General features: G+C 44.9%; 3 protein-coding genes across 4 annotated transcripts; 2 read left to right on the forward strand and 1 right to left on the reverse strand.

Moving 5' to 3' along the window:
* Positions 1-394: 394 nt before the first annotated feature.
* Positions 395-4,297, forward strand: LOC4351654 (replication factor C subunit 2-like). Its single transcript, NM_001423352.1, has 12 exons — positions 395-559; positions 684-762; positions 856-935; positions 1,909-2,028; positions 2,111-2,180; positions 2,259-2,332; positions 2,414-2,534; positions 2,621-2,683; positions 2,769-2,828; positions 3,177-3,302; positions 3,379-3,462; positions 3,933-4,297. The coding sequence occupies exons 1-12, from the start codon at positions 516-518 to the stop codon at positions 4,029-4,031; spliced, it is 1,020 nt and encodes a 339-aa protein (NP_001410281.1). The 5' UTR covers positions 395-515; the 3' UTR covers positions 4,032-4,297.
* A 2,059-nt stretch (positions 4,298-6,356) lies between these two features.
* LOC9266524 (SWI/SNF complex subunit SWI3C homolog) lies at positions 6,357-12,305 on the forward strand. Of its 2 annotated transcripts, none has more exons than XM_015764621.3 (9): positions 6,357-6,487; positions 6,580-7,134; positions 7,239-7,798; positions 8,681-9,035; positions 9,153-9,223; positions 9,689-9,777; positions 9,960-10,012; positions 10,105-10,247; positions 11,397-12,305. In XM_015764621.3, the coding sequence occupies exons 1-9, from the start codon at positions 6,457-6,459 to the stop codon at positions 11,976-11,978; spliced, it is 2,439 nt and encodes an 812-aa protein (XP_015620107.1). In that variant the 5' UTR covers positions 6,357-6,456; the 3' UTR covers positions 11,979-12,305. The 2 variants fall into 2 exon arrangements, with proteins under 2 accessions (XP_015620107.1, XP_015620108.1); XM_015764622.3 differs by having other exon boundaries at positions 9,966-10,012.
* Positions 12,306-12,427: 122 nt separating this feature from the next.
* LOC4351657 (eukaryotic translation initiation factor 2 subunit gamma) lies at positions 12,428-16,732 on the reverse strand. The gene is made up of 9 exons (XM_015764623.2): positions 16,587-16,732; positions 15,936-16,049; positions 15,283-15,344; positions 14,724-14,836; positions 14,399-14,501; positions 13,813-14,040; positions 13,514-13,732; positions 13,164-13,424; positions 12,428-13,087 (listed from the first exon to the last, which is right to left on the reverse strand). Exons 2-9 carry the CDS (start codon positions 16,039-16,041, stop codon positions 12,785-12,787), a joined length of 1,395 nt encoding a protein of 464 aa, XP_015620109.1. The 5' UTR covers positions 16,042-16,049; positions 16,587-16,732; the 3' UTR covers positions 12,428-12,784.
* Positions 16,733-22,847: the final 6,115 nt, after the last annotated feature.

Genomic DNA, 22,847 nt, shown 5'->3' on the forward strand with positions numbered 1-22,847 from the left:
AGGCTAACACCAAACCGACTATCACTAGACCAACAAAGTACCTACAACCGAGATCGCTCAAAACCTATCCCTAACACTGACACCAAATCTCACCGGAAGATGTTTTTGGTATAATGGTTCTTTTGGAGCTGTTTTTTTTTGTATATACATGGGAAAGGGAGAAATGAGAGGATGACGACTGTGCTTTTAAGATAGTAATAATGTAACAGCCAAGTATGCCGACCAACTTCGAAAAAGTTTAAACAAAATTTTTAAAACTTGTTGTAAAATTTATCCAGTTTCTCGGTTTTTCACGATTTTTTTGGGGCCATCCTGCCTACCTGCCGGCCCAAAATCCTTCACTCCTCCAGACTTTGCAAAACCTCCCCACACAAAAGAACCAGAGAGAAGAGGCGGGAAGCGAAGCCGCAGCCCGCCACTCGCCTCCGCCCTCCGCGCGCGCGAACCCCTCCCTCGGCGGCGGCGACGACCAAGGCGGCGGCGGCGGCAGCGGCGCAAGAGGACGCGGTAGCCCGATGGCGCCGCTCGTGCCGTCCTCGCAGCCATGGGTGGAGAAATAGTAAGCGCCGCCCTCTCTTCCCCTCCCCCACACCATTTTCCTCCCTCAATTTGTCGATAAGCCCTCATGGATTGCCCTAGTTGCGACTGACTGACCCCGCTGCTCATCCTCCTCCCGTTCGCAGCCGGCCGAGGCAGGTGAAGGATGTCGCGCACCAGGAGGAGGTGGTCCGGGTGCTCACCACCACCCTCCAGACCGCCGACGTGAGCCGCGGGCTAAACCCTAGCTCTGTTTCTTTTTTTTTTCTCTTGTGACCCCCTGGGAGGTTTCTGATTTGTGATCTGGTCCCTTTGCAGCTTCCGCACATGCTGTTCTACGGCCCGCCTGGCACCGGGAAGACCACCACCGCGCTTGCCATTGCTTACCAGCTCTACGGGTAACTCAATTCTTGTTGGCAACTGTTTACTTGAATTTTTCTCTTTATGAGAATCTTGTTTTGGTTCGGTTGAAATTGGCTTATCTTAGTAATCTTGGAAGAGGTGGTAATTCTCAATGCAATGGGAGCATTAGATAGGCTGCGCTGGGGGTGAATCACTTAACTTTTGAGACATTAGAATTGATAACCTTCATTATCTTGGGTATTTTGTTTATTTTGGCAAATATTGGTATACATCTTTGTAGGCAGGCGTTCCAAAAGTGGGTACAATTAGTTTGATGACATGGTTGATCCTAGTCCTGCATATTACAATACTAATCGGACCACTGGATCAATGTGTTTGAATGATGTATGGTGAAATGGTAGTTCAAGTTTAAAATTTGGATTGTTGAAATGTTGAGATCTGTTATAATTTTGTTCACTCATCAGCCATTTTCATTGTTTCTGGGCTAGGTAATTTATTCTTGCATCTCTCACAGGCCCCTTTTTTCTTGTTGAGTTGTTACCACTTCACTTGCTTGATTAGAATCTCACTTGCTTGATTAGAATCTATTCGATGTGTGTAATGGTTCATGTCTTACCAATGATAATTGGAGGCGGTCAGATGTATGGAGGGAAATCTAGAGAATCAAAATTTTCATGTGGAATAGCACATATGAATTAAGGGAAAAAATAATACTGAAACAGTTTGTTAGGAGGAAATTTGATTAGATTGAGTAGTAGCGAAGTTTATTCTCTTTTTTTTTCAACTGATAATGAGCACTATAGTGATTGAGATTATCTGTCTGCCAATTTTGCTCTTCTAATATGGTGGTTACTTCCTAAATTCATTTGCAAGAAAAACCCCATTCTAATCATGACTACTAAATAATGAAATAACATTAAGAGGATATGTTTTCTGCAAATAGTGCAAGGTTGTTCTCAGTAAGTTTGGGACTCATGATAGTTTTTTCGTACTATTTGGATGATGCAGTCCAGAGCTCTACAAGTCAAGAGTTCTAGAACTTAATGCTAGTGATGATCGTGGAATTAATGTGGTGAGGACTAAGATCAAGGACTTTGCTGCTGTTGCTGTTGGTTCTGCACGAAAAGGGTAATTTAACCAAAACTAGGGACCTTTCAGTTTCCATCTGTAGTTGCATTCTTGACTAGTTTGTTTTTGCGATGGCCTTCAGCGGTTATCCCTGCCCACCATACAAGATTATTATACTAGATGAAGCAGATTCGATGACAGAAGATGCCCAGGTATAGACAACAGGCAGAACGCTAAAAGCCTTGTTGCTGCAGAACCGTGCGTTGATGATGTCTTATATCTGTCTGTAGAATGCTTTAAGGCGTACTATGGAGACTTACTCCAAAGTGACAAGATTCTTTTTCATATGCAATTACATCAGCAGGTATTAGTTTGTTTCTCCTTTTTTCCCCCTGTGGATCTTTATTTGAGTTTATGTAATTCATTATCCTAATGTGTAATACAGGATAATAGAACCACTTGCATCAAGATGTGCAAAGTTTAGATTCAAGCCTCTTTCAGAAGAAGTAATGAGCAATCGCATTTTGCATATATGCAATGAAGAAGGGCTCAGTCTTGATGCTCAGGTAACTGTACTGCATTCACTTCAAAATCTAAATCTACATTTAAATATCCGCATTTTTGCTAACACTCTTTTTATTTTTCATAATAGGCATTGGCTACACTAAGCACCATCTCTAATGGTGACCTCCGCCGTGCTATAACCTATCTTCAGGTATGGTTTATCTAGTTTGGCGTTTGCATTATGTGGTTTATTTATATTAATCTTAATTTAATATACCTTTTGTTTTTTGTTGCAGAGCGCTGCTCGCTTATTTGGATCTTCTATTTCTTCTACTGACTTGATTAGTGTTTCAGGGGTACATTACCACTCATTTCTGTTCCCTTGCAAATGCCTAAACTTACATGTGTCATTTATTTTGCTATTCTATGTTTGAGTCTGTACAAAGTCACGCTTACTTGATGACATTGTTTTCCTGAAAGTAGCAAAGTGGATTTTGCACCATTTTGTTAACAAGATCCTGTGCACGTGGTGATCAAATTGTTTAATTGAGAGAAATTCGGTGTACTTGTAACCTGGAAAAACTTCTCTCATGTCATGATAAATTTTAGTGTGCAAGTAGTTTGTGATTGGTATAAGTAGTCCAGGGAACCTTATTTTATGGGAGGTTAAATTATTTTGCTCATCTTGTTTGTCCATATGTCAGGCTATCCCTGAAGACGTTGTCAAGTCATTGCTTGCATCTTGCAAATCTGGTGAATTTGATGTGGCAAACAAGGAAGTCAATAATATTATTGCAGATGGATACCCCGTTTCACAGTTGATCTCACAGGTCATCTCTATTTAATTTAAATCTAGATATGTGCTGTTTTCACCTTGTCATTTGCTAACCTAACTACTCCGTGCAGTTTCTAGATGTGATAGTTAATGCCGATGATATTCCAGATGAGCAGAAGGCAAGAATATGTAAAAAGCTTGGGGAAGCAGATAAGGTTTGTCCTACTGGGTTTCTCTTCTGTTTTTGTTATTCTTTCCTACTCCCTTCGCCTCCTTATGAAAGTGGTTTATGTGGACAATTATATATGACAAACATAGAAATAAATCTTGCTTTGGGACCGAGGGAGTAGATGCTTGTTCCACTATATCTATAGATTTACTTTACCGAACAAGTCTTTGTAAGATCCTTCTTGTCATCATGAGGTGAATGTTTGTGACTAAAAACTTAGAAGGCAACATTGTATACAATGTACCATAGATGATTGTAATGAAGGATTGAATTTTCTGTTTCTATGTTTGTCATATATTCCACATACTGAAGTTCAAATAAAACTGCTAACTTATATGTGGAACAGTTCCAGCAATTTTATGTGTACATCATTAAAAGCATACACTTAATATGATAGCTCTGAAGTATTGTTGCTCCATCCCAATTTTCTCATTCCATTTCTTTTGGAATATGTAGTGCTTGGTCGATGGAGCGGATGAGTATTTACAGCTTTTGGATGTGGCTAGTGAGACTATCCGTGCTCTTTTTGACATGCCACAAACGCTGGTCTTCTAAGAGAACATGGATTGGAAAGATGACGCAGGTGGCCATTTCTGCGAGGGATATCTTCTGTCTCCTTTCCAAGTTTAGGTTCTGGGGGAAGCTCATTTTCTCGACAGACTGTTGTGCCTTTTTTATGTTTGTGATGGGGATTAAATAGTGTGAACTCCACCCTTGTAACCAACTGAATTGTGCACCAGTGTGTCCATGGAAAGAATGGTTTTCGGCCTGTCATCTTGTACATCATGCATCATTTTCTTGTTCTGCTTATGGTTTGATGGAAGCTTGCATTGGCATTTCCCGGCTCTTAATTCCACTCAGTTTGATGTCCTCTTTTGTTAACTATTTTACAACGGCATAGTCCTCTTTTGTGAAAGACTGAAGTTGATATTGTGTTTTGTGGTAACCATTGATCAAGAATTTATAGAAGCAAAAGTTAATCCATGAAAAAGATCAGACTGTCCGACTGCAAGCAGATAACTGCATAGTTTCATCTCGAGCGCTGCTACACTTCTTTTACAAAACTCTTGCGAACAAACAATCATGTCAACCATTTTGATTTAAATAAATAGTAATAGAAAATATAGATGTACACACAGTATGAAACACACTGTTAATACAAGTTTAGTAAGATAAAATTTAGTACATATAGACTTTTTTTTTCGTCAGCTCTTCCCAAATTAGATATAATTGAATTTGCTTGGCTAGTGCAGTTCGTTGCAGGTTGTAATGGCCGCACAATTGTTCTCTATGCTGTTTATTATGGGTCCCCGAATCCTTTTTGCCTCTTTACACTAATTAATGCATGCTAAACTGGGTCTACCAACGAAAATTATGTTTATCCTCGGTTGGGGAAAAAAATTACACATTAAGATATTTATATAGCTTTTAAGAAACCATAAAACATGTGTAACACCAATGAGACATTATATAGCATTTACTATTTTAATATGTGGATGAGAGATAAAGAATTGAACGTACCCTAAATGCCTAGATGGACAAGCCCGCTCATGATAATGTATGATGCACGAGACTTTGGTCATGCAATGGCATTGATATGTGGAATCTCACACATATCAGTAACACTGATGATTCGGATAACAGATCTTACATATGACTTTATTTGACCATTGAATTAGCGTAGACTCCAGTAGTAGCAAGTCAATAGACTGACTAGCTAAATGTACTAACTATTCCCTATTCCATTTGACTGTTCAATCGGCGTACGCTCCATTAGCGATTTAGCGGTAAGTTAATAGTCCAACAAGTTAAGTGCACTCACTACTGCGGAGAAAAAAAACCTTGAAATTAGCCTATCAATATTTTCTAAAAGTAATTTACTTTGATCAAATAAGGATTTATTTATCTTTACTTCAAACATTTTTCTAATCAAAATTTAACAAGACCTCCTTATAATTGATTCCGACAATTTCATCTTTCCAACTATGTCTTGTTCGACTATAAATGTCAGGTTAACACTACCGCTTTAGAAAGATATAATACCATAATTCACCTTCATAAGTAGCGTGTTGATGCGTTGAACCAATGATATCACGTTATCTTTTACATGTTTATTTTGAAAAACACACATAGATTCACATTCATGCTTTATTTAACTACACGAGAGTTAAACAAATAAATAAACTAAATGAATTCGTACCTTAGGACTAAAAAATAATAGAAGAACATAAATAAATAATAAAGTGGTGGACACCCCTACCATTTATATAAAATTACCTAATTCTCCACCGACTGCGACTACTACTACCTCCACCCTCTTCTCTAATGATTTGCCTCGCTTGAACCTTACACCTTAGTTGATCATCCCCTCTTTGTGATCGGTGATAGTCTCTACCCCATCTAATCTAGCCTATCGCTCTTGTGTTCTCGGTGTGTACTTGGTCCATCAGTCTCTTCAGATCTATCGCCGGTGGTGCCACCTCCTTCCTCCCCCTTTTGCCACATCGCAGGTGCAACCATCACTTCAGAATCCAGATTTATCCTTTGGGATTTAGATCCCCAAATCTCCTCCTCCTCCTAATCTATTCTAAATTAACTCTAATTCGAGTATTCAACCGACATCAACGCTTCGTGACAGTCAGAACATGAGGTCATAGGTTTAACTGTCTGACTTCTCTATTTTTAACATTTTCTTAATTTTTAGAAAATGTAACTTTTTTTCTCAGATATATTTTATTTTTTCAGAAAATGCTTTTAAATAATTTTTAACATTTCCGCGTTTGAATAATCCAGTAACCAAAGCTTGAATGATTTGATTGGATAGCAAAAGCCGAAAAAGTGGGAAGAAATTCGAACCGCGGCTGCTCAACGCCCTTCCTCACTCGCTTCGCACGTGCCTCCCTCGCCGGCAACACTCCAAGCTCCCCCACCGCCGCCGCCGCCGCCGCCGCCGCCTCCTCCGCCACCGGCGCCGGCGACGATGCCTCCTCGCAAGGCCACCTCCTCCGCAGGTACGTGCCCCCCCTCCTCGCCTCGCACTTCCCCCTCGCGGGGACCTCCTCCCGCGCTGACGCTGGCGGCCAAAACCCTACCTCCCCTGTAGATGCTCGGGCCAAGTGGCGGAAGCGGAAGCGCAACGCGAACACCTCCGCGGCCGACCACTCCGACGACTCCGACTCCGCGGTGGCTGCGGCGGCGAACGACGACAACGACGACGACGACGCGGCGCTCCACGCGGCCACCGCGGCCGCCAACGGGGGAGGCGGAACCCTAGGCGGGGGCGATGACGACCCCGTGGTGGACCTCCGCGAGGCCGAGGTGCACCCCACGGCGATCGAGCGCGTCTCCGCCTTCCCGCCCGCGTTCCGCCGCGTGGTCAACCGGCTCCACCCCTCCGTGCTCGCCGTCATGGCGGCGGAGCGCGCCGCCGCCGCGGCTGGTGCTGGTGCTGGCGGCGGCGGCGCGGCCGTCCCCGCGCTCGAGAACATCTCTCACGGGCAGCTCCAGGTGCTCTCGTCCGTGCTCCCTGACCACCCGTCCTTGTCCAACGACCCCGACAAGCCGTCCTCCTACGTCTGCACCCCTCCTCTACTCATGGAGTGCCGCGGCGTGGCCAAGCAGTTCGATGGCAAATTGCTCATGGTACCCAAGCATTCAGGTTTGTTTCCTTGAATCGAAGAGCTCCTGAAATGTGCCATACTAGTTGAGCTGAACACTAAATTGACTTAAGCTGTGTGGTATGGGTTGATTTGGAAATCGTAGATTGGTTCTTGCCAATGACGGTGCACAGGTTGGAGAGGCAAGTGCTGCCGCAGTTCTTCTCAGGGAAGTCCCCGGGGCACACGCCAGAGAAATACATTATGTTGAGGAATAGGGTAATTACAACGTATCTGGAGCGTCCTGCGAGGAGGCTTGCATTTTCTGAGTGCCAAGGGCTTGTCACAAGCACGCCTGAATTGTATGACCTGAGTAGAATTGTTAGGTTTTTGGACGCTTGGGGGATTATTAATTACCTTGCGGCTGGGTCTGTTCAACGGGGCTTGAGGATGGCAGCAACACTAATCAGAGAGGAGCCAACAGGGGAGCTGCATCTCATGTCTGCTCCATTGAAATCAATTGATGGTTTAATTTTGTTTGATCGACCAAAATGCAGTGTCCGGGCAGAGGATATTGCTTCTGGGGCATCACTTTCATCTTCTCCAGGGATGGAAAATGGTGATGCTGGTTTTGATGAGAAGACATTGTTGGAGAGATTGTCTGAGAGCTTTTGTAGTTTCTGCGCACAACCTTTGCCTAGCTTGCACTACGAGTCACAAAAGGAGGTGTGTATAATTCTGACTGCCAATTAGATATTTATCATTCTTCAAATGTTGAATACACAAGCCAGTAATAATATTTGGTGGAATTAGATTATATTTGACACCATTAGATGGAGTAATTTGATCTTAAGAACAATCAGAGTCCAATTGAACTAATAAGGAGTTTTGTATCTTCTATGTATGTGCACTGGACAACTATTGTAAAATGGATGGTGTATTGTCTAGTGTGCGAAACTGCATTTTTGTAGCAGATCCATTTAAGATATTGATGTGCATATGCAGTGTTCTAAAAGTCACCGATAGGCGCTAGATAACTGCAGTGATTAGGTATTAGGATGGTGCATTAGGCTAACCTGTCTTCAGGGCTCTTGTTCTGCTATTTTAGTGTTCTACTACCTCTGTTCTCAAATAGATGACGTTCTAGAATGTGTGTAATCAAACCTCGATATCGTGTATCATTAATAAGATATTAGGATTTTATATGTGAATTGTATTAACAGATTTGTCCTGAAAAACACTTTCATATAGTTATTTCTAATAATTTTTATAAATCTAAAGTTAAGAAAAGTTAATGATGAGACATGTGCATTGGATATTGTGTCGATGTCCAAATTGTAAAGTAAAATAATAATGGAGGTAGTATTGCCTATCTTCTTTTGTAATATGCCTGATAATTGCTTAGAATTCTCTAGTTAGGCTGGTCCTAGTTGCCACCCCTGTTGACCCTCTTGCACAAAGTGCCTTCTTGAATCATGTGCATCTTCATGGATATCTATATCTCTTGCGTATTTAGTAATTTTATTCTGCTTTCTCTTGAGAAATCCCTTTCTTTCTGAAAGAAGCTTGTAAAGGTGTTTCAGGCTTTCCTTTTAACTGACTAAGCAGGCAGACATTGCTCTTTGCTCGGATTGCTTCCACGATGCAAGATTTGTTACTGGGCACTCAAGCTTAGATTTTCAGAGAGTGGATGGGAAGAAAGATGGACTGGACAATGATGGGGACAGCTGGACTGATCAGGAAACATTTCTGTTATTGGAGGGCATAGACAAATACAAAGAAAACTGGAATGCTGTTGCGGAGCATGTTGGAACAAAGTCGAAAATACAATGTCTTCACCATTTTCTTCGTCTTCCAGTAGAAGATGGATTGTTAGAGAATATTAAAGTACCAGAAGCATCCTTTTCATCGAAAGTACAAAACAATGGTTTTTTGCATTCAAATTCCAATGGCAGTACTTCAGGTTTATTCATTGTTTCTTTACTGAAAAACTTAACATTTTTTTGTGTTGGATATCAGTTTTGGTTGATGCAAAATGCTTCTGGCTCCGTTTTTAAATTGCCACAATTGTTTGCCTTAGGAAGCTTGCCTCAAAGCGGCGAAGCTGGAGACCTTCCTTTCATTAACACTGCTAATCCTGTCATGTCACTGGTGAGTGACTGCAGACTATGTTGTTTATTATGTCATTGCACTGCTCAATTCAAATTTGGGTGCTGAAACCATTATGCTCCATTGCAATATCAGTCATCTTCACTGCTTTTATACAGCCCACTTTTAGTGATATACATAGTTTCTTGCCATTGACCGAATTCTCAAATTAAAAAACACCTGATGTAAGACAGCTGGGATTTATTGTATAGGCAAACCACAGCTTTAGTTGCAAAGCCATGGGCATTTTATTATTTAATATCTCGTGCAGACCATCATTTAGAACTAACATGATAGCTTGCGGCATGGGACAAGACATGGAAACATAATATCTAGGTGGAACTTAGTAGATAGGTAGAAAACTATGATAGTAATCTCCCACATACTGGATCATTCTCCCCAGATCTTGTCAGTTTATTGTAGATCTCTATTATGTCTCTGGCCTTACTGTTCAGAGATGATTTGCAGATTGCATTTTTGGCCTCTTCATTAGGACCAAGAGTTGCGGCATCCTGTGCAAGTGAAGCATTAATTGTTTTGACTGGAGGTGACTCCAGGTGAGCCACCTATGCTGTGTAAGGGAGGTTTAGGGATGAGATTAATGAACTCTTAGCTCCGACATGTTATACCAGTTCTATAACTGGAGTGTAAATTGTTCTACTTCGGGTCTTTACACTTACTTTTCACTTTATCTCACCTTGCTGGATTTCTCTTAACACAATAATGTTCATCAATTAAGGATCAGTTCAATTGGCAATGATGTTATGGGCCATGCTGCTCGACCGAACTGTGGTGACTACCTTATTCCTAAAATTAGTAATTCCGCATCCTTCAGTCTTTCTTTTCAAGATGTTACTCTAACATGCAGTTTTATTTTAATACAGATTCCTCATTGGCTGTCTCTTCAGAAAATGTTAGACATGCTGCAAGATGTGGCTTGTCGGCAGCAGCAACTAAGTGTAAACTTTTTGCGGATCAGGAGGAGCGTGAAATTCAGAGATTAAGTGCTACCATCATAAATCATCAGGTTTGTTGGAATACAGAAGTTCACATTCTGCAATTTGTTCTAATGGTAATGACAATCTAGTTAGCTTCATATTCTTTTGTGGCATTGTTTTTATTTGTATTAAACTAGCTGATTTGCCCGTGTGTTGCCACGGAATCAAAGGATTTGAACTAGGGAGCACAAAATTTTCACCGACATTGAGGGTCCGACACGTCAGTGATAGGGTGTTGTGGTGGTAGATTCACTACCACTACCACTACCACTACCACTACCACTACCACTACCACTACCAACATTTATAGTAGTATAGAGTACTTCCGTTTCAGGTTATAAGACTTTCTAGCATTACTCACATTCATATAGATGTTGATGAATCTAGGCACACATATATGTCTAGTTTCATTAACATATATATGAATGTGGGCAATGCTAGAAAGTCTTATAATATGAAAAGGAGGAAGTATAGATGAAGCGTTATCAGTCCTTGCTCATTTCTTTTTGGACTTGAAGAAGCCTTGAAATCTGATTCTGAATGGAATTAGCTATAGTGCAGAAACAATATTATGCTAATTTGATAAAAACATGGATCACAACGGTCAGTTTGTGATTGGACGATGATAGTTCACAATCTACAGTGACATGTCAACAAACTGACCAAGCATTGAGAAACAAAAGAGGTTGTGACTTCTGAGCATAAAAGATAGTCACTGAGTAGCATCAACGCCCATTCGGCAAGTATTGGCTTTACCCAGTGGGAGAGATTTTTTTTACAAGTTTTGATGATTCTAGCTAATTTGGAGTGTGGATAAAACAGATCCTCCTGTGACAATAATTTTAATAAGTTTTCAGAAACTTAATTACCCAGGGTTAAAACTGGCTTTTAGTTAAAACCAGGAGGATCCAGCGGGGTTGAATGTTGATTTATCTTTGGAACCTTAACTAGCCTAGTAGCCTGTTTTAGTGTTAACCAACCACCTGGTAATTGACATCAGTTGTCCTCCAGGAGTTGGTTCCTAAATCTGATATGAAATTTATGCATGTGATGTGGGGGTTAATGACTGTCCAATATGTCATTTTCACTTGATTATGCCATACTGGCTGATATTTGATGTGGCTTTCATCATTTTCATTTGGACTCTTTGCTGTTATTTTTGTAATACTCATTTGCAGTTGAAGAGGCTGGAGTTGAAGTTGAAGCAATTTGCAGACATCGAGACCTACCTTTTGAGGGACAGTGAGCAGTCCGAGAGGATGAGGCAGGGGCTGCAAGCTCAGCGCATCCGGATGATGTCAGGGCTTCGGTTAGCTTCACCCAGAGGCAACACTATGGCCTCAAATCCATTGAGTCAAGCGAACATTCGACCGCCAGGAATACCGGGATCGATGCCCCAGGCCGGCACTCCAGCTTTCTACTCCAATAACATGCAGGTGCACCCACAGATGGCTTTCTTGCAGCAGCAGATGCAGCAACAGCAACAAAAACAGCAGCAACAGCAGCAGATGCAGCTGCAGCAGCAACAGCAGCAGATGCAACTACAGCAGCAACAGCAGCGACAGGCCTTCTTGCAGCAGCAACAGCAGCAGATGCAACAGCAGCAGCAGCAGCTGCAGCAACAGCAGCAGCGGCAGCTGCAGATGCTCTCTTTCGGGGGTCGGTTGCCTCTGTCAGCGATGAACGCTCCCTCAACCTCGGCAGCGCCCAATGTCATGTTCGACAACCCTGACATGCCCGGTCCATCGAATCAAGGTTGAGACCGCCTTCTGGGAGCAATTTTAGAGTATAGGCTGAGTAGAGAGATTTCCAGACATCCTAGTTTCTTGATTTGTAGCTCTGATTCGTGTGATAGTTAACCATTGTAATTCAATTGCACAATCACAGGTAGAGTGGGGGTATTTTAGAATTTAGATGTTAGTTTTTCAACTGCCTCAAAAATCTCAATTGTTTGATAGCTTTTGATATTCCAGTGCCTAGCCTAAGTAAGGTTGCGTATAGAAATGGGGGCTCATCCTGAATCGAACAACTGTTTCTCCTGACTGCTACTGTAGAAGATACCTGTGCAAAGGTTACATTCTTGTGTATTCTTTAGCTGGTTACTGTGGTTTATATTTTGAAACTTTTGATGATATGCTAGTAAATAGTCATGTTCGTATGGAGATTCTTTGCGTCGCAAGTCACAACTGGTTTAAGGGAGGAGAAGATAGAAAAAGAAAATCCAGAGCGATATGTTCCTTTCTTGCAACATGTTCAATGCAATAATACATCACTGATTGGATTCAGTGAGAAATGCAATAATGCAATTCTGATCAATTAGTAGGTTTCTCCCCACTTCAAATTCATTATAACATGGTGAAAAAACGATTCTCCATAATTCAGAATGCAGATGTAAGCAAAACTTTTGTAGCATAGCTGAATTCGATAGCACGCAATGACATGGCTTCCAAATCAAATTCATGTTTTCTCATCCACCTCACAAAAATAGTGCCTAGGAGCTCTCTGCCCTTCCACATCTCTTCTATCTTCTCTCAAAGATTAGGATTTCTGCCTGGAGAAACACAATTCAGAGCGGGCATGGTGGAACTTCGAGCGTCGTGCCAGCCTGGATCTGGCCCCATCCGATGAGGCGCCAATGCTTCTCGACACGGCGGCTGAGGGCAACCTTCTCACCTTTGCTTGTGCAGACAGGGGCAGTGAGCTGAAGCTTGGCGAGATCGTTCTTGACAGCAACCACGCGAGCACCAGTCGACATAGATCCGATGTTAAGCATGAGGATTTCACCCTTGGTGAGCTTGGAGACCTTCCCAGCCTTCTCTGTGCCTTTTGTCCTCACACCTAATAGCCTCCGAAGAAGGAAGAAGTTGATCTGTGTGAAAGGTTCAGATGTAAGTAATGACATTCGTTCACTAAAACCCTGAAGAAACAAATGAGTTATGGCAAACCTCAAGCTCCACATAGACATCAGGAAGGGATCCAACTTCACCCAGAACCTGCCCAACCAGTCTATCGGCACGTGTCAAAGTTGGATCCATGGTTGTTCCAACACCAATAAGACCTCCTGGCACAGCAAATTGGAGTTCATTCTGTTCAGCATAGAGTGAAACGATCCTCGAATAGATTGGGGTGCATTTGATGTTGCCGCTCTCATCCTTCATTACAATTCCCGGGCGAACTTCAATGTTCTGGTTAACCCTCAAAACTCCCTGGAACGAAGCATTACCATTCAGCTCATACTTAACATAAAAAACTACTGATTAAAATATTTAATTATGTTACAGGAGAGAACACATACTCTGAGAATGCTGCCACCAGCTACACCACCCCTAATTTCATCAACCTCTGAACCAGGCTTGTTGACATCAAAGGAGCGAATAACAATCATGTTTGGAGGGGAAGTGAAGTTCCTTTCAGGAATGGGGATTTTCTTCACAATGTATTCACAGATCACATCAATGTTGTACTTCAGTTGAGCAGATATTGGCACCACTGGAGCACCTTCAGCAATGGTGCCCTGCAGAGAAAAAAAAATCTCCATAAACAAAAAGACAGATGAGATAATCTACTAGATAAGAAATGATGGGCAACAGTGACCTGGATGAATTTCTGGATTGCTTCATGCTGATTCATCGCCGCACCTTCCTGGATAAGATCAATCTTGTTCTGAAGAATGATGATATGCTGGAGACGCATGATTTCAACTGCAGCAAGGTGCTCAGATGTCTGGGGTTGTGGGCAACTTTCATTTGCTGCTATCAGAAGCAATGCTCCATCCATGATAGCAGCTCCATTAAGCATCGTAGCCATGAGAATATCGTGTCCCTGTTAAGAGGAAATAGGTAATTTCTCAGGCTTCAACAAATGTAAACCAATACCTAGTCTTAGTGGCCCATAAAAGAAGTTGAAATGATAGCATTTTACAATTTCTTTTATCTATATCCTTCAGTCCTCCAGTATATTGTCATGCACCTATTAGTGGAAACAATATTTGCATCTAAAAACAGATGCAACTACAACCCCATGATCACAATTGACAGACCGAAATGTTTAAAACCAAATATACATGCTACTGCAAAGCAATGAATTGCATAAAGCAATATCATTAAACATTCAGGTAGACTGATCAGGCCGTGTCTCAAGAGAGGATTCATATTTGACAGGGAAAGGGATTTCATCATACCGGACAATCAACAAAAGAAACATGTCTCAGTAGCTTCATCCTAGTGTTTTCAAACCCAGGCACATCACAGTGAGGGCTATCTTCTTTTCCGCTTCCATAAGCCCTTTATGTAATAGGAAACTAAAGTCAACAAAGAGTGAACAAGAGCACACATATTGTATAAGAGCTTCACACCAAAGCAATAATCCTAAGAGGTGAATGGCAACTAATTTTATTAAGTTATTTTCTTGGAGAATCAATCATTTGAGTCTCTACTGACAATTTCTATCAGATATTCAATGGAAACACTAAAAAGATCATGTTGTCTAGTGGTTTGTTTGCATACTTGTAGCACATTGGTCGTGGACATTTCTCGTCTTCACATTTGTAGATTTTCGCATTAGCATAGCCAAGCTTTATAGTGATGTTACGCTCCAGCTCATTCTTGAAGCGAACGGTCTACAAATCACAAGGAAGACATCAGGACAACTATACAAATATAAATATATGAATTACATGTGAAGAACATAAATACTAAATATGAAAGATGTTCATGAACTGTACACCACTACATATGGAATATGTGAAGCAACTAGTCATGAACTACAATATACAGAATGACATTATGATGGGGCATATTCTCCTCTATACTACTTTATCATATGGATTTCCAGATACAACTCTTCTCAATTCTACACCCTATGGTGTAATTTTATCAATACATTTTAAAGTTCTCTGCAATTTATTCAAGCATGTACAAAAAGGCACACATCTAAGCATCATGTGGTAGAATATATGGAAAACTCACAGGTTACCAATAAATGTGATACATAGTTGTCAGGTATACGCAGAGTTCAGATTCATCACTCGGAAAGAAGCATGATAATAAAATACATTAATAATACCTGAACTCCAGATATAGCCTTCACAACAGTGGACTTTCCATGGGCCACATGCCCTATGGTACCTGAAATTTTACAGAATGAAAAAGAATGTCATGCCGCTGCAGGAAGTTCACAAATCAGATATGCAAATAATATAACATTACAATGTCCCTAGTTATACAACAAAAAAACCAGAGACAAACATCTCCATTAGTTGTTATCTTTTTTTTTTCTTTTAAAAAAATCAGAATGCTCCCTCCCATGCACAGTATCTGGACAAAAAAAGTAAGTATTGTACTGAACAAGTCCACAAGTACAAACAGAAGAAAGGAAAGTTACATCTACATGAGCAAACTACCAATAGCATGCAAATGAAACTCCACTGTGGAGGAGTTATGGTACTGATGAACTGTAATAACCTAGGAAGCAAACTACTCTGCAAAAAGTACTGGAAATGTAAGGTTGTATAAAAGAACAACCATGTAGGTCATTTCATGATACTAGTTAACACGGCCAAATGCTTATGAAGGGGCAACCTAAGCATTCTTTCAGAATCATGAATCATGATATGTAGTTTGTACATAAGAAAACACACAAAATAAAAAATGCAGCGATAAGTTCTGTAATACTTAACCATATAACAGTAAGCATTGCTAAAAGGGTTGCATCAATACCGATATTGATCGTCGCCTGGCGTGAGATAACTTCAGGTGATAAAGGGTGGAGCTTCGTCACGTCAAGCTTGCTTAAGTCCTGCTTCATCAGTCCTCGGCCAGACATATTTGAAACTGCAAAAGCAAGGTCACCTACGGCCTTAATACCAATTGCAGCAGGTAAAACAGAAAACACACTATCTCCACCCATGACATTTGAACTAACTAAACTACAGTGTGCATAATTCTACTTGTATTTCAATCGGCATATACAGGAGCTGCTAAACTTGCCATAAGTTTCAGAAATCAGAATACAGACATTTTAAACAGCAATCTGTAAATCCTTCACAGAGCAACAAATTCACACTACCAGAACACCCACAAATCATCACACCTTCCAAAGGAGTGGGGGAGCCCGTATCTAGATCCACAGTCACTTATGTGTGGCTTGCAGAAATCTTCCGCATAAAATCGTGTTCTTCACGCACATGAATGTGCAAGTGGCGGGTCAAGGTCCCTCGCTCTACGTGATTCGCCGCAAAGCTTTCCGCTTCGCAACGCGACTCCGATGGATGGCGCGAAACCGAAATCTCCTGCCTGAGACTGGGGAGAACCGGAACCAAACCCTAGGAAAAACCCTAAGAACGGCCAGGGGGCGGGATCGACGCTTACCTCCCGGGGTCGACGACGAAACCTTCGGTGAGCCTTTATCGGTGAGGGGAGCTCGACGGGCGGCAAGCGCGAGTACCAACGGCGGCGGCGGAGAGGAAGGCGGCGGCGGCGATGGCGGCGGAGAGCGAGACAGTGGTTGCGAGGATGCGGCGGTGGGCTGGGCTGTTCGTATTTACGGACTCCGGCGCTATTTTGGGCCGAGCCTGCCGGCCCGTTCTCTCTTCTATTCCCTCTCTAGGCCTACAGGCCCAAGTTGGAATCCATCTCGCGACAACGACTCAACGCTACTACTGGCTCCGGCGGGCATCGCTAATGAGCGGGTGTCGCTCGTCGGGGTTCTCCTCTCCTCTTCCTCTTCCCTTCTTTTTTTTCTTCCTACGTCATAAATTTTTAAAAATAAAAAAAACAAGTTAGAAATTTTTTAAAAAAATACAGAAAAAAAATCTACTACTGTTTTTAGTGCATAGATTATATACTTATGTATAGAATTTGTACCGTAAACTTCGCACGTATAAACTTTATATATAGAAATACTATATATAAAAAATATTTGAATTTAAATTCAAATTTGAATCGGGTATATAAACTTTGGGTACGTATAAATAAAACTTTGCACGTGTAAACTTTATATATAGAAATACTATATATAAAAAATATTTGAATTTAAATTCAAATTTGAATCGGGTATATAAACTTTGGGTACGTATAAATAAAACTTTGCACGTGTAAACTTTATATATAGAAATACTATATATAAAAAATATTTGAATTTAAATTCAAATTTGAATCGGGTATATAAACTTTGGGTACGTATAAACTTTATTTATAGAAAATACTATATATATATATATAAGATATTTGAATTTAAATTTAAATTTGAATCGGGTATATAAACTTTTGACTTATAAACTTTGGGTGTATAAACTTTAGATGTGTAAACTTGAGATGTACAAACTTTAGGTGCATAAATTTACTAAAGTAGACAAGTAATGGGATGCTAAAAAAGGAAATCACGTGAGAAAAGGGCTGATCGCGCGGGCCGAATGATCGCCCATTAGGATTTTCGGGCTCAGGTTGCCCCAAATCCAAGCGCGCCTCGCTCTAGCCATGGCACGACGGAAGTGCAACCCCTCTCCATCGTCGAAGCAGCCCGCGGCGGAGGCTAACGATGATAACGACTACGGCTGTGTTCTTTTCTCCCTTTCCCAACTTACTTTCCTCGTTTTCCGCGCGCACGCTTTTTAAACTGTTAAATAGTGTATTTTTTACAAAAGTTTTCTATATGAAAGTTATTTAAAAAAATATTAATCCATTTTTTAAGTTTTTTAAGGCTAATACTTAATTAATCTCCCTATAATAGCGTGCTTTGTTTTTTGTGTCCCGAACACAGCCTACGACGCACTCCACGCCACCGACGCCGCCGCTGCCAACGCCGACGCGGGAGGCGGAACCCTGATGGAGGCGATGGCGTCCCCGTGCTCCACCTCCGCAGGGCTCTTCCGGTGGGAGTTGCTCCACCCATGGCCAAGGTTTTTGTCACGCCCCGAACTAGTCCCGACCGGAACTAGCCCGTGACGCTCCAAATTAACCTGTTAATCGATACCAGTCCTAGGAAACAGTGCTGGTATTACAGGGAGACAGAGTATCACAGCAACAGAGGTCTCTTTATTATAGAGTAGAAGTACAGTCATGTTGGGCTGCGGACAGATCCCGAGCTCACAACTGCATTACAAAAGGAAAGCGGAAGCCAGGACTTGAACCAATCATCACAGGCGCGACTTGGGAACTAGGCCGAAACCCTAAAACTCATCGTAGCCGACTTGCTCCTGGAAGAACACCTCGTCAGCAGGATCCACTTCATCTTCTTCAGCAACTGGGGGGGGGGGAATTATTTATAAAGAGCAAGGGTGAGTACGGGAGTACTCAGCAAGCCAGGGGAAATAAGTGTTTAATGCAGGCTTCAAGGAAAGGCTGTTGTTTTCATAATTGATTTTGTTTGAACTCTTTTCTAAAAAGTCTAAGTGAGTGCTTCTCAAACGACACGGATGAGACAGTGCGTCTCGTCCGGTCGGAGTATGTGTAATGCATCAATCTTTAGAATTGAAACAAGATTGGCACCCGGCCAACAGCTTTTCAAACGGCCACCCGGGCCAACAACTTTTCAAACGGCCACCCGGGCCTAGCTGATCCCGTCAGCTGCTGATTTTTCAAACATCGAATCCCCTTTTCACAACAGCAATTTCACAAGCAGTAGTCAAACAAAACTACGCTAGGAATCACCTCACATCCGCCCATGACTGTGGGCACGGCTGTTCGAACAGTTTGTTAACCTCTGCAGAGGGGGTACACTTTACCCACACGACATTACTAACCCGGATCACCCAGCCCGTGGGGATCAGCCACGTCGGGAGACCTCCAAGCTTTCATGACAAGGCATTTTGAAAGCCGATACAGGTTTACCATATGCCGACGAGAGGGGTCCCAGACCAACAACAGGTTAGGTCCCAGACCATACTGTGCCAGGAAGCCCAGGGGTCCTCCCCGACACCACCCCGGCGAATCCACATGTCTCTCGGCATCAAGGCTCCCCTGATAAGCTAGTTACTCAGCCAGGGGTGTCCCATTCCACCTATGTGGTCGTACTTGTCTTATGTTTGGATGAAATTCCAAGGAATCGGTCCTTAAGTGCGAGAGCGGGAAACCGTACACCCGGTACGTTCCCCGGTCCGCGGTTTTGGAAATTCATTTAGTTCGCAAGCACCGACCCAGGTGTCGGGTTTTCCAAGTCTTTTGTAAAACTCCAGTTTTACCCAAGTTGTTTCTCAGATTTTAAGTTTGAAGGCGACCGTCGATACTCGCACAGAGTGCACGAATATCGAGGTGCAACTGGGTGGTTACAAGGGGACATGGTATAACAATTATCAATGGAAGGATCAAATGTAACAAATTAGGTAGGTCTGCCAATCTGCCTTGCAGACGGGACAACAGATTAAGTGTGATCCTATCAATGCATAATATTTCGCAAGCAATATAATTAAATTTCAAATATAGGCTCAAGATGTTCAAAGGTGGCTTGCCTTGCTCGCGATCCGGAGCTTGATCCTCGAAATCCTCGCACTGCGGGTCTTCGGGCTCCGAAACTACACGCGAAACGGGACAACTCAACAAACGGCGAAAATAAAGCCCTATTAATGACCTCTAAGCGTGCCATTAGATAGATCTCGAGATTTGAGGAATTTTGGAAGTTGAACGGAGTCAATCGGATTTACGGTTGGGAAGATATTGAATTTCTAAGATTTATTGGATTTTTGGTCTAAAGGAAAAAGGATTTATTTAAATCCTTTTTTTTGAAAAGAAAAAGAAAAGAAGGGAGGGAGGGAATATAGACTTTTCTCGGGTGGCTAGGGTGCGGCCCAAGAGATTTGGGGCGGCTCGGCCGAGCTCAACGGACCGGCCGGCCCAAGACGGCCCAAGCGCGCGCGCGCGGGAGGGGGAGCCGGTGGACCGGGCTCACCACGCGTGGTCCCGGGTGGGACCCGCTTGTCAGCGGCTCGGCTCACCGTGCGGAGGGAGTATGCGGCGTACGCGCGCGGGCGGGGCTGGGACGCGGTGCACGCGCGCGGTTCGCGGAGGAACGGATGCGGCGGGCCCACGCGCAGCCTCACGGCTCACCGCGGACCACACGCACGGGGAGAAACGGAGGGCGCGGCTGGCCGGGTCGGCTTATCCGGTCGCGGCCGAGGTGGCGCCGACGTGGCGCCTACGTGGCAGCCACGCGGGCCGGCGGGAGGTAGACGACGACCCGGCCGCGAATGGACGGCGGGCGACAGCGGCGAGCGGCGGAGCGAGCCACGGCGATACCGGCGAAAACGAGCACACCGGGTGGCTGCACAGGACGAGGGGAGACGAGCCAACGGCTCGGATTCGCCGGAGGTTGCTCGACGGCGGCGGATTGCGGCGGCGGCAACCGGCGGCGAGGGAAGAGGGAAACGGCGATGAGGCCACGAGGGGCCGATTCCCGGCGGTGAGAGCATCTACGCGGCTTCGGGAACTCGACGCTAGCGTCGGATTGGGCGGAACTACGCCGAGCGAGGCCGGCGACGAGCGGGTGCTACGGAGCTCGGGCGGCGACGGCGGCGAGCACACGGCGAGCGATGGCAACGGTCGGGGCGGCGCCAGCTAACTACGGGGAGGCTACCCGAGCTACTACCGAAATCTAAGGGGAGGAGATGGAGCGAGGAGGAAGAACGGAGGGAGACACTACCGTGCGGGACGAGGCGATGTGACGAGAGGCCGACGGCGCGGGAGTAATCTCTCCGGCCTCGGGCCGGGGAAGAGGAAGAAGAGGGCGCGGCCGGAGTCCTCTTCCGCGTCCTTGCTCGTGCCGGCTCCTCCGACACGCGCAACGACGATCGGCGACGGTGAAACAGAGGGCGGCAATGGCGCGGAGGCGAAAATGAGAGAGTTTGGAGGGGGAGGGCTTGGGCTTAAATGGGCGGTATTGTCGGTTTGGGCGAGGGAAACCGACATTGAGCGGTCAAGCCGGCGAGCTGGCGCTCCGGCTAGCGTCCAAAGCGGCGACAGGAGGTGACGCCGGCGAGAGGGGAAAAAGGAAGGAAAGGGGAAAAGGAGGGAGAGAAAGGGGCTTGCCCCTTTGCCGAATCGGGAAAAGGAGGAGGGAGCGGGGCGACGCGGCAGAGGGAAGGGAGAGCTCGGCCTCCGCCTCTTGGCGGCTTGCGCGCGGAGTGGCGGGGGCCGGGGGATGACGACGGCGATGACGGTGGGATGGTTTGGAGCGGCGCGACGACACGGGCGACAGGCGCGGGCTGGCGCGGCAGAGGGTGACGGCGGCGGCGACCAGGCGGTCGGCCACTCGGCACGCGCGCGCGGGAAGCAACGGGCGGCGCGGCTGGGCAGCGGGACCGGGCGACGCGGACGGCGCAGACGACGCGGCTTGGGCGGGAAACCACGCGGCGCGCGCGCGAGCAACGGCGCGCGGGGCCGGCTTTGCGAGCGGGGAGCTCGCGCGAGAGGAGGGGGCGCTCGGCGCAGGCGACTCCCGCGCACGCGCGCGCGGCGCGCGGGCGGAGCGGAGGGGAGCGGAGAGAGAGGCGCTCGGCGCGGCTCTCGCACGCGCGAGCAGCGAGGGGGGGGGAACGCGCCGGGGGGGGGGAGGGAGCGAGAGAGAGAGAGAGATAGAGAGAGAGAGAGGGGGCGCCCGGGAGAGAGAGAGGGGGGGCCGGGGAAGAGATGGGCCGAGCGGAATTCGGCCCATCGAACCCGAGGGAGGCAAACTAGACTTTTGCGGAGGGATTCGATTTGGAAGGAATTGGATTCGGAATTGATCTCGACGATCGATTGCGGATTGAGATCTTGAGATGGCACGGACACTAGACAACAAGCAAAGAAACAAATTTCGCAATTAGGGTTTTTAAGAGATAATTTTCCCGCTAGGCGCCACGACGGAACGGGCGCTACAGACCAACCCCCCTAACAAGAATCTCGACCCCGAGATTCAGCACCTAAGGGAGTAGGTCCGGGAACTCGGCGCGGAGAAGATCTTCTCGCTCCCAGGTTGCCTCGTCTTCGGAATGATTGCTCCATTGGACTTTGTAGAACTTGATGGTCTTCCTTCGAGTCTGACGTTCTGCCTCTTCAAGAACCTTGATCGGTCTTTCCTTGTAGGTCAGATTCTTTTCCAGCTCGATATTACCCAGGGGAACTTGCTCTTCTGGAACTCGAAGACATTTCTTTAACTGGGATACGTGGAACACGTTGTGCACGTCTGCGAGACCTTCAGGTAGCTCAAGCTGATAAGCCACTTCGCCACGTCTGGCGGTTATGAGGTAGGGGCCGATGTAGCGGGGTGCTAACTTGCCGGACATCCCAAACCTTCTCATACCACGGAGGGGTGATACTCGCAGGTACACATGATCTCCCTTTTCGAACTCAAGGTCACGTCTCCGATTGTCAGCGTAATTTTTCTGACGGTTCTGCGCTGTCTTTAAACGTTCTCGGATCAGCTTAACTTGTTCTTCTGCTGACTTGAGTATGTCAGGACCGAATACCAGGGCTTCGCCCACCTCATCCCAGCACAAGGGGGTGCGGCACTTTCTTCCGAACATTGCCTCATTCGGCGACATCTGAATGCTGGCCTGATAACTGTTGTTGTATGAGAACTCAGCATACGGCAAACAACGATCCCAAGTGCCTTCGAAATCCAAGGCACACGCACGTAGCATGTCTTCTAGGATTTGGTTT

Source organism: Oryza sativa, chromosome 12 (assembly GCF_034140825.1).
Source record: "Oryza sativa Japonica Group chromosome 12, ASM3414082v1".
Classification (NCBI taxonomy): domain Eukaryota; kingdom Viridiplantae; phylum Streptophyta; class Magnoliopsida; order Poales; family Poaceae; genus Oryza; species Oryza sativa.